This window comes from Dermacentor silvarum, chromosome 8 (genome assembly GCF_013339745.2).
Source record: "Dermacentor silvarum isolate Dsil-2018 chromosome 8, BIME_Dsil_1.4, whole genome shotgun sequence".
In the NCBI taxonomy this organism is placed as follows: Eukaryota; Metazoa; Arthropoda; class Arachnida; order Ixodida; family Ixodidae; genus Dermacentor; species Dermacentor silvarum.
Window position 1 is genome coordinate 137,579,865 of NC_051161.1, and position 13,986 is coordinate 137,593,850.

General features: G+C 47.5%; 1 protein-coding gene across 1 annotated transcript in view; it reads right to left on the minus strand.

The window, feature by feature from the left end:
- LOC119462447 (decapping and exoribonuclease protein-like) overlaps positions 1–13,986 on the minus strand; it is a 63,603-nt gene that overhangs the window by 19,407 nt on the left and 30,210 nt on the right. Inside the window, exon 2 of the mRNA XM_037723793.2 lies at positions 12,512–12,741. Within this exon, the coding sequence (XP_037579721.2) occupies positions 12,512–12,741 (230 nt within the window). The remainder of the gene's footprint in view (positions 1–12,511; positions 12,742–13,986) is intronic.

Here is a 13,986-nt window from a genome sequence, read left to right on the forward strand (position 1 = left end):
CGCGGGCACACCAGAGGGCCCCTTACTAATTGTCCTTGCCTTCTTGGGGTTATTTTCGGAGGCTAGTAAGTCGGCTTTGGAATTTGGCCCGGCGTTGGCGCCTCGTTCACGGGGTGTGTGACATTTCTGCCCACCTGATGCTCTGTTATTTATAACAAAATCCAAGTACACAAGAGGAAGGACACGTTCCTAAAATATTGCCACTCGCGTGAATGCTCAGACTTTTCAGAAAAAAATTGCTTATTACCGCGGAACTTGAGAACACGGGACCATTCTGTTGCCCAGGTTATATGAGAGGCGTTTGTATGAACATATATGACGCGGGTTCGATTCTGGCCAAGCACCATTTTTTTGCCATTGAGATGGGCACATGCTAAGTGGCATACAGTTACCCGAGTTGGCGTCAAATAGGCTCATTGAACAGAACAGGAGGCTATCTGAAGGGTGGCGTATGAATAGAGAACCACACACTATGCAAAAAAATTACTAGGGGTCCTCCCTTATGTTACAACTAAGACGACTTGAAGAAGAAAGCTCGAGCGCCGCTAACTCACTGACACGACGACCACTTTTGGTGCTTTGCGAAATGTCTTTTGACGTTTTGTTTATCACATTTTGCAAAACATTTTTGCAAGTCATCATTATTTCAGCAAACTCGGACCGTGCCTCAGCGCATTTCTTGCTGAGTCATCGTCACTCTGAAATCACAATTTAGTCATTTTTGCTAGTCAAGTTTTTTGCGAGTCACCCTTCCTATGATTCACCAAACTCCAACCGTGACTTGGCACTTTTTTTGCCGAGTCACTCACTTGCACCCTCAAATCTCATATTTTTTGCTAGTCATTCCCCCACTCCATAACCCCTTGATTCACTCTTTATTCACCCTATCACCACTAGATTCACCTTCATGCACTCTTAATTCATTCTCATTTTATCTTCATTACGTTTCGTTTGACTCATTATCCATCTAAACCTCTTTAATTCACCAACCATCAGTTCACTATTAAATCACCATCAGTTGACGTTTAATTCAACATCAATTCACTCAATTCACCTCATTACCCTCTCTCTATACCGATTTTCACTCCAATTCACTTGCTTAATCATTCTTCCACTCACATAATCGCGATTTTGTGTGCATTATCACCCGTTATCCTGAAAGGACCATTTCTTAGCGTCAACGCGGTTTGGAAACGGCCTTGAAACGGACACCTCTCTAGGATACATATAAGGCTTTCGCCTTAAGTTGGCGTGAAGTAGGTTACCTTATGAGCGACACGTACACATACAATGCTACATACTCGGTGAATCTAGATAGCAGAGTGGTTGGGCACAACAGCTAATACACCTACACCCATACACCTCGCACTTCCCAGTGACCCGAGTTGGAGGGCCAACGGTTAGACATTGATAGATAAAAGACAGGTACACAGACTACCTAAGAAAAGCGGGTGAAGTACCGTCAGAATGCTAATCGCATTAATAAGGTATCTTCAGCAATACTGCGTGTACGTACTTTGCTTGAATCGTAATCGCATTAACGTCGACAGCCACCTTGACGTTGGTTGTTCCGGAATTGCTTACCTTTGACTTCCATATTTCTTGATTACGGAAAGAGAAATATGGTAGTCAAACAGAGCCACCTCGGGTTAACTTCGCTGAATGTCTACATAACCTTTCTCTGTCTATCGTCAGGGAATCCGACCTCTTACAAAGGTTGTTGATCCGCCCGTTCGAAGAAAGCTTAACGCTCCGAAATCACATTGACTTTCCCATCATATAATTGCGATACGGAGTCGTCTTTTGGAAAATAAGATATTTATGAAATCAATCGATGCAGGCGTGATGCTGTTATTTCGCTGGTACGTGAAAGAGTGCATGCACAAAAAGTTACATGAGCCACGCAACAGACGTCCTGTGGGACTTCGACCATCTTGAACTACTGCCGTGGAGATGAGGAGACTTTATATACCAGTGTTGACAGGCAGCTATGTACAGGTGAGCATTGGATCTGGCACATAACTGTTAGTAAAGACCAACGCGCCAGTACGTACAGATTTTTCGTGAAGGGTCGAGAACTCAGTTTAAAACCACGGTTGCTCATCCCAAACTATCTCTCAACAAATACCCTCACGCCAGTAACATAATCACTTACTATACAGTGTGCATGTTAGACTCCTGTGACCTGATCTGGTCACAGTGCGGTGACATGCACAAAATATAGGCTTGCCTAGAGGAAAGTGCAAGAGAAGCTGGCAACGCTAAGTATGGCGTCGGGGGCGTCCCAGGACAGAAGCTAACTGACAACCGCCGCCGGTAGTTCTGCAATCCTCACTCTCAATCCACGAAAACTTTCCACGAAGCACGCCAGGTGTTGCAGTGCCATTCAGAGCACCCACAACACCCGCCTCATGCTCGCTTTAAAGACGCTCTCCAAGGAAGAGGCGACCGCAGAGAAACACGTCGCAATCACGGAAGCCGTGGGCCCTTGCACTCACTGACAGTCAAAACGGTGAGCGCAATAGCCGAAAAGAGGGACATGCCGATTGCAGACCACTTTGCCACGTGCAGCAGGAAGACGCAGCACGTATGAACTTACAGGTGAAGATTGCCAACTGACCTTAAACGAAATAATATCGTCCTCTACAACAACCAATGTCAAGTTCCGCTCGCTTGCGCGAAATGGGCAATGTCTGACCAAAGTGACTGTAATCGTTCACCCTGACTACGTGGCAGGCCCAGCCGGTTGTAAACGTCTGGGCGGGCGTGCCGTTATTGTTGCCGACAACCGCTAAAAAGCGACGGCAATGTGCACGTAGTCTCTCTGAAGTCCCTTCGTAGGGGACACTCGGCGAGTGGTGTCTTGTTCTGCCTGTACAGCTCGATGTTCTTCAGTGGCTTTCTTGCCAGACAATATGCATTTGTGGATCTGTCGGTACGTCGTTTCCTGGTCGTTCGGGCTCCTCGATGGTGTTCCGGTGAGGAGGGCACTGACATTCGACAATACTTACGGACTTGCCAAGCGAAGAAACAACTTGAGAAATGCCAGCGCCACACACTTCAAGTGCTCACCATTGGTGGGTACATCGAGGACAACCCGTAGTACTTTTGCTAGGTAGGCAGACCCAGGTGCGATGCGTTTGACAACCTCCTAACGACATCGATGAATTCGCAGTACACTGGTTCGCAGCTGAACGTGGCTGCCTGTACGAATGCGTCGTCGAAAGCGATATGAAGGCGGCGTTGCAGAGATCCGAGCCAGAGCGGTAGAGTCTCTGCCGTTTATTGAAACATGAGTCCGATAAAGCGATGCAAATGTGGATTTCTTCCTCGGATATAGTGTGGAAGCGTAGAAAAAAAATCACCAGCCCTTACCCTGTCGTGAAAATACGGGTAAGCGAAGCTTGCCGTGTGTGCATCTGACATTCGTCAGGGTAACGTTCAGAAGCCGTCGCCTCGGGATTCTCTGATCGTCGCTGACGGCGAGCCTCGTCTAGGGAAGCCCTCACGCTAGAATCGGCAGGTCGACGACGAGCCCGTTCCCGAGTGAGTTCACGCCGGCGTTCATCGAACGCAGCTTGCTCCTTTGCAGAGCGCACCACGCGTGTCCTTCCGATCTGTTCGCCGAAACTCATCTGAGGCGAGGGAAGCCCGAAGGAGCGCGCGCCTTCCCGCTTTCCTTCCGTGTCCCTAGGGCCTCGCGACACACCAAATGAACCTGATTGGTCGCGCGCGTGTCACGTGATACCACGTGTAGCATATCCAATGCGGGTGTGCGCCGCACGTGATTCTTTCTTTCCTTGCTTGTCCCTGGTATCGCCATTGAGCTTGGATACTTTCTGCACTAACGCCAGGATCAGCCCGCTTTTGAGCGTGATACCAGCACCACCGTCGCCAATACTTGTGAGCTTATAAAGCTTCGCGCAATATGTTCAGATATAGCGAATGAATCGCTCCAGTCGTCTGCGTGGTGACACGGACCATCTGTTGTCAGCGGCTGCGTGGCCACCGCCGTAGTAACAATCGCCACGGGTAACCACGGACACAGCTCTAGCAGCTGTAAGACGAACTCAACGATATGGATGGAACATAGCCTACCAGAAATAAAAGAATGGGACGAATTAATATCATTATTGAATAAGTAATTGACGTTACATACCATCTTGCCAACATAGAGAGGCGTCATGTCCGTCGTCAGTTATTGTCAAGTTACTGACCTTACACCGACATTTTAAGCACGTTTAAATTAAGTTTCTTCACGTGTTTGGGACTCTTCGCAGCATACGTGGTCGATATTATCAGAATGGAATCCTTGCGCGATCAGTAATTAGCAGTACACATCAATTAGTGTGCCCTCCTTGGAACTCAAATAAAAATTGATTAAGACAGCACCAATGGCAAAGCGAAAAAGCACGCAGTGGAAGTGGCGGCCACTCGAACTGCGGGACTTTCGCTCTACAGTTACTTCAAGTATACCGTTCCAGTGATACATTCACAATTAGAGCAAACGCGACACAGGTACAGTATCGCTAAATTGTATCGAACGATTACCGACTGCCCAATGTAGTGGCTGAGCAAAATTATAGTAAAGGATCGCGGTAAAACCGGAAATGTATGACTTCCTGCAAGACCAACCGTGTCCGAGTTGACAGAGAAACTAACGTTTCTCTGTCAACTCGGACGGAAGGACCTTTGTGACCCTTGCGCCTCGTTTTCATGTTTGATCGTCCACATTTGATGATACCATGCACTCGAAAACTATATTCGTAAAATGTTCACATTTTCAAATATTGAGTGTTGACACGTGTACTTGTTTATCTTTCTCGGGTGACCGCGTTCCCCCGTCTAACAAATGTTATCGCTCAGCGCAGGACGCGCCTGCATGTATCGGAAGTTGCTCGAATGTTATCGATGGTTCTATCCGCTGTCTGTTGTCGCCGAACCTTGAGTAATATGATTGCATATATGCTCGACGCGAATTGTGCAGTACTTTCTAGTAGACACGCAGGCAACAGCGATTACTCTGGAAACTTTGATGGCTCATATATAAAAGACCACGACCTTGAACGGCAGATCAAATTTCCGACGTACGCCGACTGCGTTCACCGCTATCGTTGTTCTTTGAGTGTAGCTTATTTTTGTGGGGCCAAGTTCAACAAATTATAAGGTAGTTTCGTCATTCAGTTTTGCTGCTGTTTTCTTCATCGTCACTACTACGTGACAGTATTTTCATTCGAGGACCGAATCAAATAGAAGAATGTGCGATTCCCTATTCGAAAAGTCCCACATTCCCACTTACTACAAAAGTAATTCACAGGTGTCACGCAATAATCACGTTTAGCGTCCCCTTATCATAATTATCATCACCAGCGTCTATGTTCGTTGTAAGACGACGGCCTCTCTCTGTGATCTACAATTGCCCCTGTATTGCGCTTGCCGATTCCAACTTGCGCCTGCAAAATTCCTAACTTCATCACCCCACCTAGTTTTCTGCCGTCCTCGACTGCGCTTCATCTCTCTTGGTTTCCATTTTGTAACTCTAATGGTCCACTGGTTATCCATCCTACGCATTACATGGCCTTCCCAGCTACATTTTCCCCTCTTAATGGACTATCCCCGTTTGCTCTCTGATCCACACCGCTCTCTTCCTGTCTCTTAACGTTAGGCCTAACATTTCTCATTCCATCGCTTGTTGTGCGGTCCTTAACTCGTTCTCGACCTTCTTTGTTAACCTCCATGTTTCTGCCCCATATGTTAGCACCGGTAGAATGCAATGAATGTACATTTCCCTTTTCAACAACAGTGGTAAGTTCCAGTGAGAATTTGCCAATGTCTGCCGTATGCACTCCAAGCCTATTATTGCGAGAGGAATTACATGGACACTCCAAAGCGGATTTTTGCCGTCGGCGTCGCCGTCAGGTTCCGTATGACGTTAACGGCGATGAAATCGTCGCCGCGGGCCGTACGCTGTATGTGCGAATGAAAGGGCGAAAGGGACGCGCGCTTTCACGGGGAGCGAACGCACGGTAGAGAGCAAACGCGCATTCTGCGCCGTGCTTCCTGAAGGGCTCCAGAATTAAGCATCTCTTACCTCCTCTGCAATCACCATATATATAGAGCAAACGCGACTTCTCCCGTCGCGCGAAAGGCCGTGGGGGAACGGGATGGAGGCAGGGAAGGTGAGAAGACGCTGCTGGACGAGCGTCCCGTTGTGATCTCGTCGAAAACCCCCGAGCTACGGTGGCTAGAAGGGGGAGGTGAGAGCAACGGCGGCTGCGGAGTGTTGCAAGCAATCATGACAGCAGCGGCGGCGCTGCAGTCGACAGCAAGATCGCTCCCCGGGCGCGGAGGCACGGCGGTTGGTGCCGCGCGTTTCGAAGCGGGCGTTTTTCTTCGCAATTAGCGGTCGCATATTTGACATAACTAGCGTTAAGCTAGTGCATATCGTACCTTGTTAGTAGAGGAGACAATAAATGACTAGCAGCTATCCTCTGATGAGTGGTTAAGTGTTAAAGATGCATTAGATTCGGGCACGTCAAGGCCGGTACAAATATTTTTCGCTGGTCTCGGTCGCACGCGTTCTCCGTGCTTCCCGAATCGTCGGGAGCGAAAAAAAAAATGATCTCAGCTAATGCGAAGAATATTATGCTAGTGGTGTGGGTGAAAAAAAGCTGCACCGATTTCTAGGTTCGCGGTGAAGAGCTCTCTAGGTCATATTACGGCGACGCACAGCATCCTGCTCGTTTAATCGGTTAATACCAATATATAATGCCTTAGAAATCATTCCACATAGCAGTCAAGTAAAAAAACTTATTTTAGTCGCCAACGTGATGGACTAGAATGGTGGTGACCATGAAGAATACTCAAAAGGACGACAGACAGCACTCGATTATATGATTCAATATATATAGAAGAAGCGTGGTGTTGACACCCAAGTAAAAAGAAGTGTCTTTATTTGACGTTTTGGCCGTGGGCCCGGCCTTCGTCGGAGCCAAAATTTAGGTTACACGCCGCAGTTTCAGATATCGCATTTTTTCTCTCTTTCCTTGTCTTGCCTTGTTTTCAGCTTGGACAAGAAAATGCAATCGTGTCAGCGCGAAAAACTTTATCACGTTATTGGTGACCGTCTCGCTATGTTCGCTGCAACCGACCAAGTTTAACTTGTTCCCTGTCAAAGAGGACGTCAAGTCAACGATGCTGTCCGCTTTTAGCTTATTAAAGCTGAAGCACTGGGTAAACGAGTCTTCCATTTTACTAATTAATTGTACAAGCCCGTGAGATGGGTAGAGCAGGCCGCCTCTGTCAACATACTTTGTCAGACGTGCCTCCTCAGGAAGTTCTTCGCCTGTGTCTTGCAGCAAATCTTTGGCACACTCTTCGCACTTGCTCTTTTTCAGCATCTTACGGGCAACATAACCAGTCACGTAATAAACGATGCGCGAGTCGCTTCTTATTGACACTGTAGAACTGTGATCGGGCAGCAAATTGCAAGATGACAGTACTTCGTTTACTTCATTCAAACAACCAACGTCCAGTAGATCGTCTAGCTTCCGGTATACTTCTTTCGGCTTGCAGTTGGTCGAGTTAATCAAACTCTTGATCACTGCCGGCGAAACGTTTCCATTTGCGGGTGCCTTGGCGAGACTGCAGAAGGCAAGACAGTTCGCAGAAAGCAAAAACTGCGTAGGAGTGGGATGATCATTTGATCCCGACATTTGCCTGAGGATACCAAAAACATTCTCGAGTGGGTCCTGACTCAATTTAGAAGTCATTAAGCATTTGTAGCCAAGTGTTCCTGTCACGTACGCAAGAATTGAAATTACGCTTCTGAGGCTTACACGAAGGCCTTCAGCTGTTGGCTGGCTAAGAAAGCCCAGCTTTCCAACTTTTTCTTCCCAGGTATCCATATACGAAAGAAATTCCTGAATTTCTTTCACTTGAAAAGAATTAGGACGCATTGCGTTGCGAATGCACCTCGATGTCATGACCTCAATTAGCTTACGCATTCTGCGAATGAATGCCTCAGTTGCCTCAGTGGAGTTGGCACCACAAGTTTTTTCTACATCGTTCTTGTATAAGTAAAGTCCTCTGAGAACATCGTCGCTGAAATAGGTGAAGGCCAGGTTCACTTTCATTCGTTCGAAACCATTTGGCTCTACGACAGCTTTTGTGACGTGAGGCATCGCCTTTAGACGCACTGTGTCTCTGTTATCACATTTCCAGGCCTCTTTTACGACGTCGTTTCGGACTCTACCTTCCGGTGTCTCAAAGCCAGCCGACACAAGGGAATTGCGTACACATTTCACTAAATGAGGGAAGTCGGATAGAAAATGCAAACTTCTGTTTGCGTCAACAGGGTGCTGCACTTTGCACACCGTTTTCTTAGCTGTTCCTTTTATGCCAAAAGCCCTCCACATACTTCTGTTCCAGGTCGCTGCATCTGTTGTTACGAAATCAACAAAGAGACCTGCGTTCTCGGCAGCTATGGTAGCGTCTACAACAATCTTTGATAAGATATCCGCTTTAACATTGCTGTGAGAACCAAAGAGCGCAAGTATTTGCTGAAATTGGCCACAGTATGGATGAAACATCACAACTAAGCCGTGGTCACAGATTTGTCCCTGTTGCTCTGGAGATGTGTATTTACCGAGGTCGACAAACCCCTCGATTTGGCCATTGCTGGTAACGTTGAGACTTTCTGAGAGTTTAATTTCATCTATTAGGATCCCTCCATGCCTTTTAAATTCATCCATGCCGCTTGCCTTCTCTTTGATTGCGGCGAGTACTTGCTCATTAAACCCGAAGGTAGTCTTATAAGCTTTTAGGTATTTACGCAGGCAGCTTTTGCTGGGAAGAGCCATGATGTTATGTTTCCGAATATGTTCGTATAATTTTGGGCCCTTCATTTTCATTACGATGCATTCCAAGAGCCACTCAGCACTATATTTCATGCCTTGAGCGCCTTTTCTTTTCGACACTTCAAAGCACGCTCTCACTTGTTGCCGTTGCTTTTCGGGGAGACTGGAGAGCTTAATCTCAAGGCTTGAAGCTGATATCGAAGCGTTGGTTTCCTTCATTCTCTCGAGCTCAGTACTCAAGCTATTTAGTTTGGCCTTCTCTCGGCGTAGCTGTATGTTGCGCTTCACAAGCTTTCTAGCGGCACTGACATTAGGCCTCGTAACTTTCTTTCTTCTTCGATAGGAGGCTTGATTTAACAAAAGCTTACGCAGATACTTGCATTGCACACACGGTTTGTCATGCTGTGATACGCCGAAGCATTTTATGCTGTGCAACTTGTTGCCGTACTCTCGCCATTTTGTTCTCCCGGAGGTCGAAGAAAGAAAGCTTTTTTCGAAGCCTGAACACGCGCTTATGTTGTTTGCCTCGTGGAGTATACTCTCAACGCCTTTAACATCATGCACCTCAGTTTTTTTTATGCACACTCCTTGCACGAACACGGAGCAATGGTAGCAAGAAACTTCCGCAGAACACAAAACTAATTTTCTAAAAGACACACTGTTCCCATCTCTGTCAAGTACATGAAACGCTATTGTGTTGGGCGCTTCCGCGACAAGGCAACGTGACCAAAACACGGACGGCAATTTCTCACCATTGAGAAAGTCCAGTTCTTCCACACTACACGTGTGCGCATCTGATGGGCTGTTCATTCTAATGTCGTCGTTGGTGACGCTTATCGAAGAAGACGCCTCGGGCGAAGAGTTGTCGCTGTCTTTTCTTCTTTTCCCAAGCACGTCTCCATTTGATGTCCTTGATTTTCGCTTCGCAGGCAATTTCTTTGAGAGGTAGGTTGGCGTGTTTGGAAAAATTGTCGGTACCGCGCCTTTAGCCAGGCAAGGATGGCCGCGAGGTATCTCCACAAGCTCTCCATTCACCACGTGTCTGTAGGTGCGAATTACAAACTGGGGTTCGAAGTGCAGCTCGCAGATCTTCGAAGTCCTGTCTAATGTCTTGTCTGCACGGGGGACGGCCCGCTGCCACGCTTTAAGTGCCTCATCGTCATCAGGCACCGAGAAAAGGGATGGTTTTCTTTCTGCTTTTCTAGCAGAAACAGAGCCTGTTGTGCAGCCCGGCGCAAAACAGTGCGTCTGTCGTTTCATGCGACTTGCCATTGCTTCTTACGGCATGGCAACGTGTAAAAATCTTGTCGCCACAATGAGGCACCACTGCACAGCGTGAATGTGAACAGAAACGAGCGTGGAGCTAAAACAACAGAAAAGAACCATGCCAACCGAGCGCGCACGCAAGCCCCGGCAGCAGCCGAACTACGGCGGAGGCATCTTAGTGTCGACGCGCGCGCCACCACTCGGCATCATGAATCACTGCAACACGCGCCGCGCTCTCCGACGGCTCCGTTGCTCCCACCTCCCCCTTCTAGCCACCGTACCCGAGCCGTCCCCAGAGGCACCGGCAATAGTCACCAACGCCGCGCGCGTACGGTGCGAACGCGGGCTAAACGCCGACGGCATCTACAACAATTCTGCTCGTTGCTGGTGCTGCTCCATGTCCAAGTTTATACAGCTGATAAAACTCTTTAGTAAAACTAAAGCTTACTCCGTATAGCTGTCTACTAATTTGCTATCGCAATTGATGCTTCGCCTTTCGGGTGAAACTGCGACCATTTTTATTCTTCCGTAAGTTTCCTTCTCATGATCAGGTTCCCCTGTGAGTAATTGACCTACGTAAACGTACTCCTTTACATACTCTAGAGACTGACTGTCGATCCTGGCGCCCCCTGTCGCCCGTTTATTCTTGTTTGTTCATTTTAAAGCGAATCCTCCTTTGCCTCTTCATTCGACTTTTGCACTGGTGCTGCTGCTGTCGCTCTCTTGCACGCAGAGTCGGGAGGAGGCTGAGAGCACGTGGCAGGCGTAGAGGAGAGAGAGAGAGAGAGAGAGAGCGAATAAAACATTCATTGGTCAAAAATTCATAGTCGTTTTCTGGTCTGACCTTTTAATCCGGAAGACCATTGGCTTTTCCCGCGGTCCGGGCTCGGTTGACCAGGGCTTGTTGCTGTTCTGGGTCCGATCTAGACAGGGTCGCCTCCCACTCGACTGCCATCGGATTATGTTTGTTTGATATTTTCGGATTCTGTTCGCAGGCCCGGACCACATGGTATAATGTGGCTGTCTGCGGACAGCATTTAGATTGCGGATTGTACGTCGTAGGATAAATCTTGGAAAACATAAGGATTCGGAAAGGACAATGTTAGTAATCGTCTCTATGCTACCTACGTTGTCTTATCTAATTTGGGAGCAGGCGGGAGTAGAGCGCGTCTACTCAGCCGGAGGTGTTGCAGGATCTCAGAATATGAAAGGAAGGGTACGGGATCGTCCTGGCCAGCGAGATGTTATGCTGCGGAGGAATCTGTGGAGTCCCGGTGAACATACAATGCCCTATGGAATCACCACAATGCCCTCTGCCCGCAAAAGCATGACAGAAACTGCAGCGCTTGCCTTTGCGCTCACGCACACCAGTATAGAGAGGGAGTAATAAAAATAAGAGGCCGCGAATGGGTAGAACTGAATGCCGTACCTATTCAGTCACCGACGGAGTCAAGAATCCAGTGAACAACAACCTTACCAGCTTCGGTCGGGGCAGCTCGCCTACGCGGCGCGGGAGAGGGGCGAGAGAGCGTCTCTATTAAAGGTAAGGCTACTGCTGCACGTGACAGCAGTTAATGACTAAATGGATGACTGTAAAGGAGAAGTACAGTGCGGTATATTTCTGCTGTTTCTGAAAAATAAGCATCGTGCACTTTGTCGTATACAGGCGTGCCAACACAAGGCCATATTAAAGCAGCAAAGCGCCAAGACGACCGTACGCAAGCGGCCGCACAACAAGTCAACACTGTTGCACCCGACGCGGTGTCTTACTGGCCATGGCGCTGATCGAGGCCATGGGTTCGATGGCGACCGCGGCAGCCAAACGTTGGCGGGGGCGAAATGCGAAAACACTCCCGTGCATAGACTTAGGCGCACATTAACGAACTCCAGGTGGTCCAAATTTGTCCACAGTCCCCTAACACGACATGCCCGATAATCTGATTGTGGTTTTGGGATATACATCCCAAAACCACACTCATGATGAGCCTAATAATTTCATGAAAATTTATAACTTATGCACGATGCGATGCACCGTGTGAGGCAATGACAGGGCTAACCTTCTTGCAGGCTATCAGCAATGATCCACAACAACGCCTCCAGCAGACAAATCTCGCTCTGTGTTCTGTGTACAACATGACCAAACATGAGTGCGGCGTTCGAGAAACGTCACCTCATCTTACACTTAATGCACCAACGCTCAATAACTTAAACATTCGTCATCAACATCCCCACCGCCAGCCAATTACCGTAAAATCTTCAGAAAGCTTCGCCTACACCAATTACCGGACTGCGTGGGCGCACCATATTTTTTTTTTACTTTACCCATCCTGTGTTGCGCTGATGTCGAGAAACGGTGTGGGAAATACGAGTTGATCCTTGAGACTTACGTGTGGTCATGATGCGGTGGAACTTGACCCCCCAGTACATCATACGGTCCAGGTTCTTGATGCTCCTCTCCTTGATATATTCATCAATTTCATCCTTTGTAGGATGGTCATGGATGTACACAATGCCTCGGTGTCGGCACGCCGTCATCCGCCAGGAATTTTCCTCGTTGAAAGGCGTGCACATGGGGACTGTCAAGCACCTCCGGTGGCAGATAAAATCCGTCGATACACTGTGCAGAAAGTAGGGACATGACAGTACTACACAGTTAATACAACTTTTCATCGATAAGTGCGTATGCGACAGGAAAGATACGTTATGACGGCCGGGCCTACCTATTAGTGAATAATCGTTCACTGAGCGCCCTGATAGCCACAAAAAAGTCAGTTTTACCCGGAAGGCGGAAGGCGAAGCATAGGCGCCGACTACGGGGTGGCTCCGGAGCTCAAGCCCCCCCACCCCCGCTCCTAAAATGTCATGAGTCCTGTTAACCCAATCGTTTATGGTTTCTTTTGAGGTGCATCTACATTTTCCTTTAAAATTGTATTGAGGCTAAAAGCTAACTGCTTCATTATTGACGCGGACGTGCACGGCTTTTATTCATACTTTCGCTTTGTTTCTGAAAATCCCGACAATAGGAAAACAAGCGCATTAGACGCACCAGCGGCGGGGTGGTTAGCTCATCCGTATTTTTTCACCCTTCAACATGCTATTTAAATTTCCAGTCTGAACACCATGCACAGACACATTATATTTCACAAGACAAAGTTTATTATATTTTTAAAGAGAAAGAGGTAGACAACTAACAATTATTTCTAATGATATGGATAGCCTATATGTCTCGAGAATGAGTATGTCGCTGTATGTTCATCATCATCATCATCAGCCAATGTTTTATGTCCACTGCAGGACGAAGGCCTCTCCCTGCGATCTCGAATTACCCCTGTTTTGCGCTAGCGTATTCCCACTTGCGCCTGCAAATTTCCTAACTTCATCATCCCATCTGGTTTTTTGCCGACCTTGACTGCGCTTCCCTTCTCTTGGTATCCATTCTTTAACCCTAATGATTCCACCGGTTATCCATCCTACGCATTAAATGGCCTGCCCATCTCTATTTCTTCCGCCTAATGTATGTTCAACGGTATGTTCCGCTATAAGTTCAACTCGCTACAAATTGCTTTGCGCGCATTTTTGACACTGAAAAAGACCTGCAGACTTCAGTGACCCCTTCGGCAGAGTCTTTTAACAAAGGTGTGTGAAATGCACGTGTATGATGTGTGTCTCAACAATGCTTCTATTTCCAGTAGGTAATGCTAGCGACTCATGAAAAAAAAAGCAACAATAATTTACAACATTTATTGATGATGCAAACATTGCAACGTGCACGCAGAGCACACGGGCCATAAGTTTAATATGTTAAAAACCTAATTGGTTATTTTTTAATTAGTCGATTATGCATTTCGATTTTTTGTGCAAG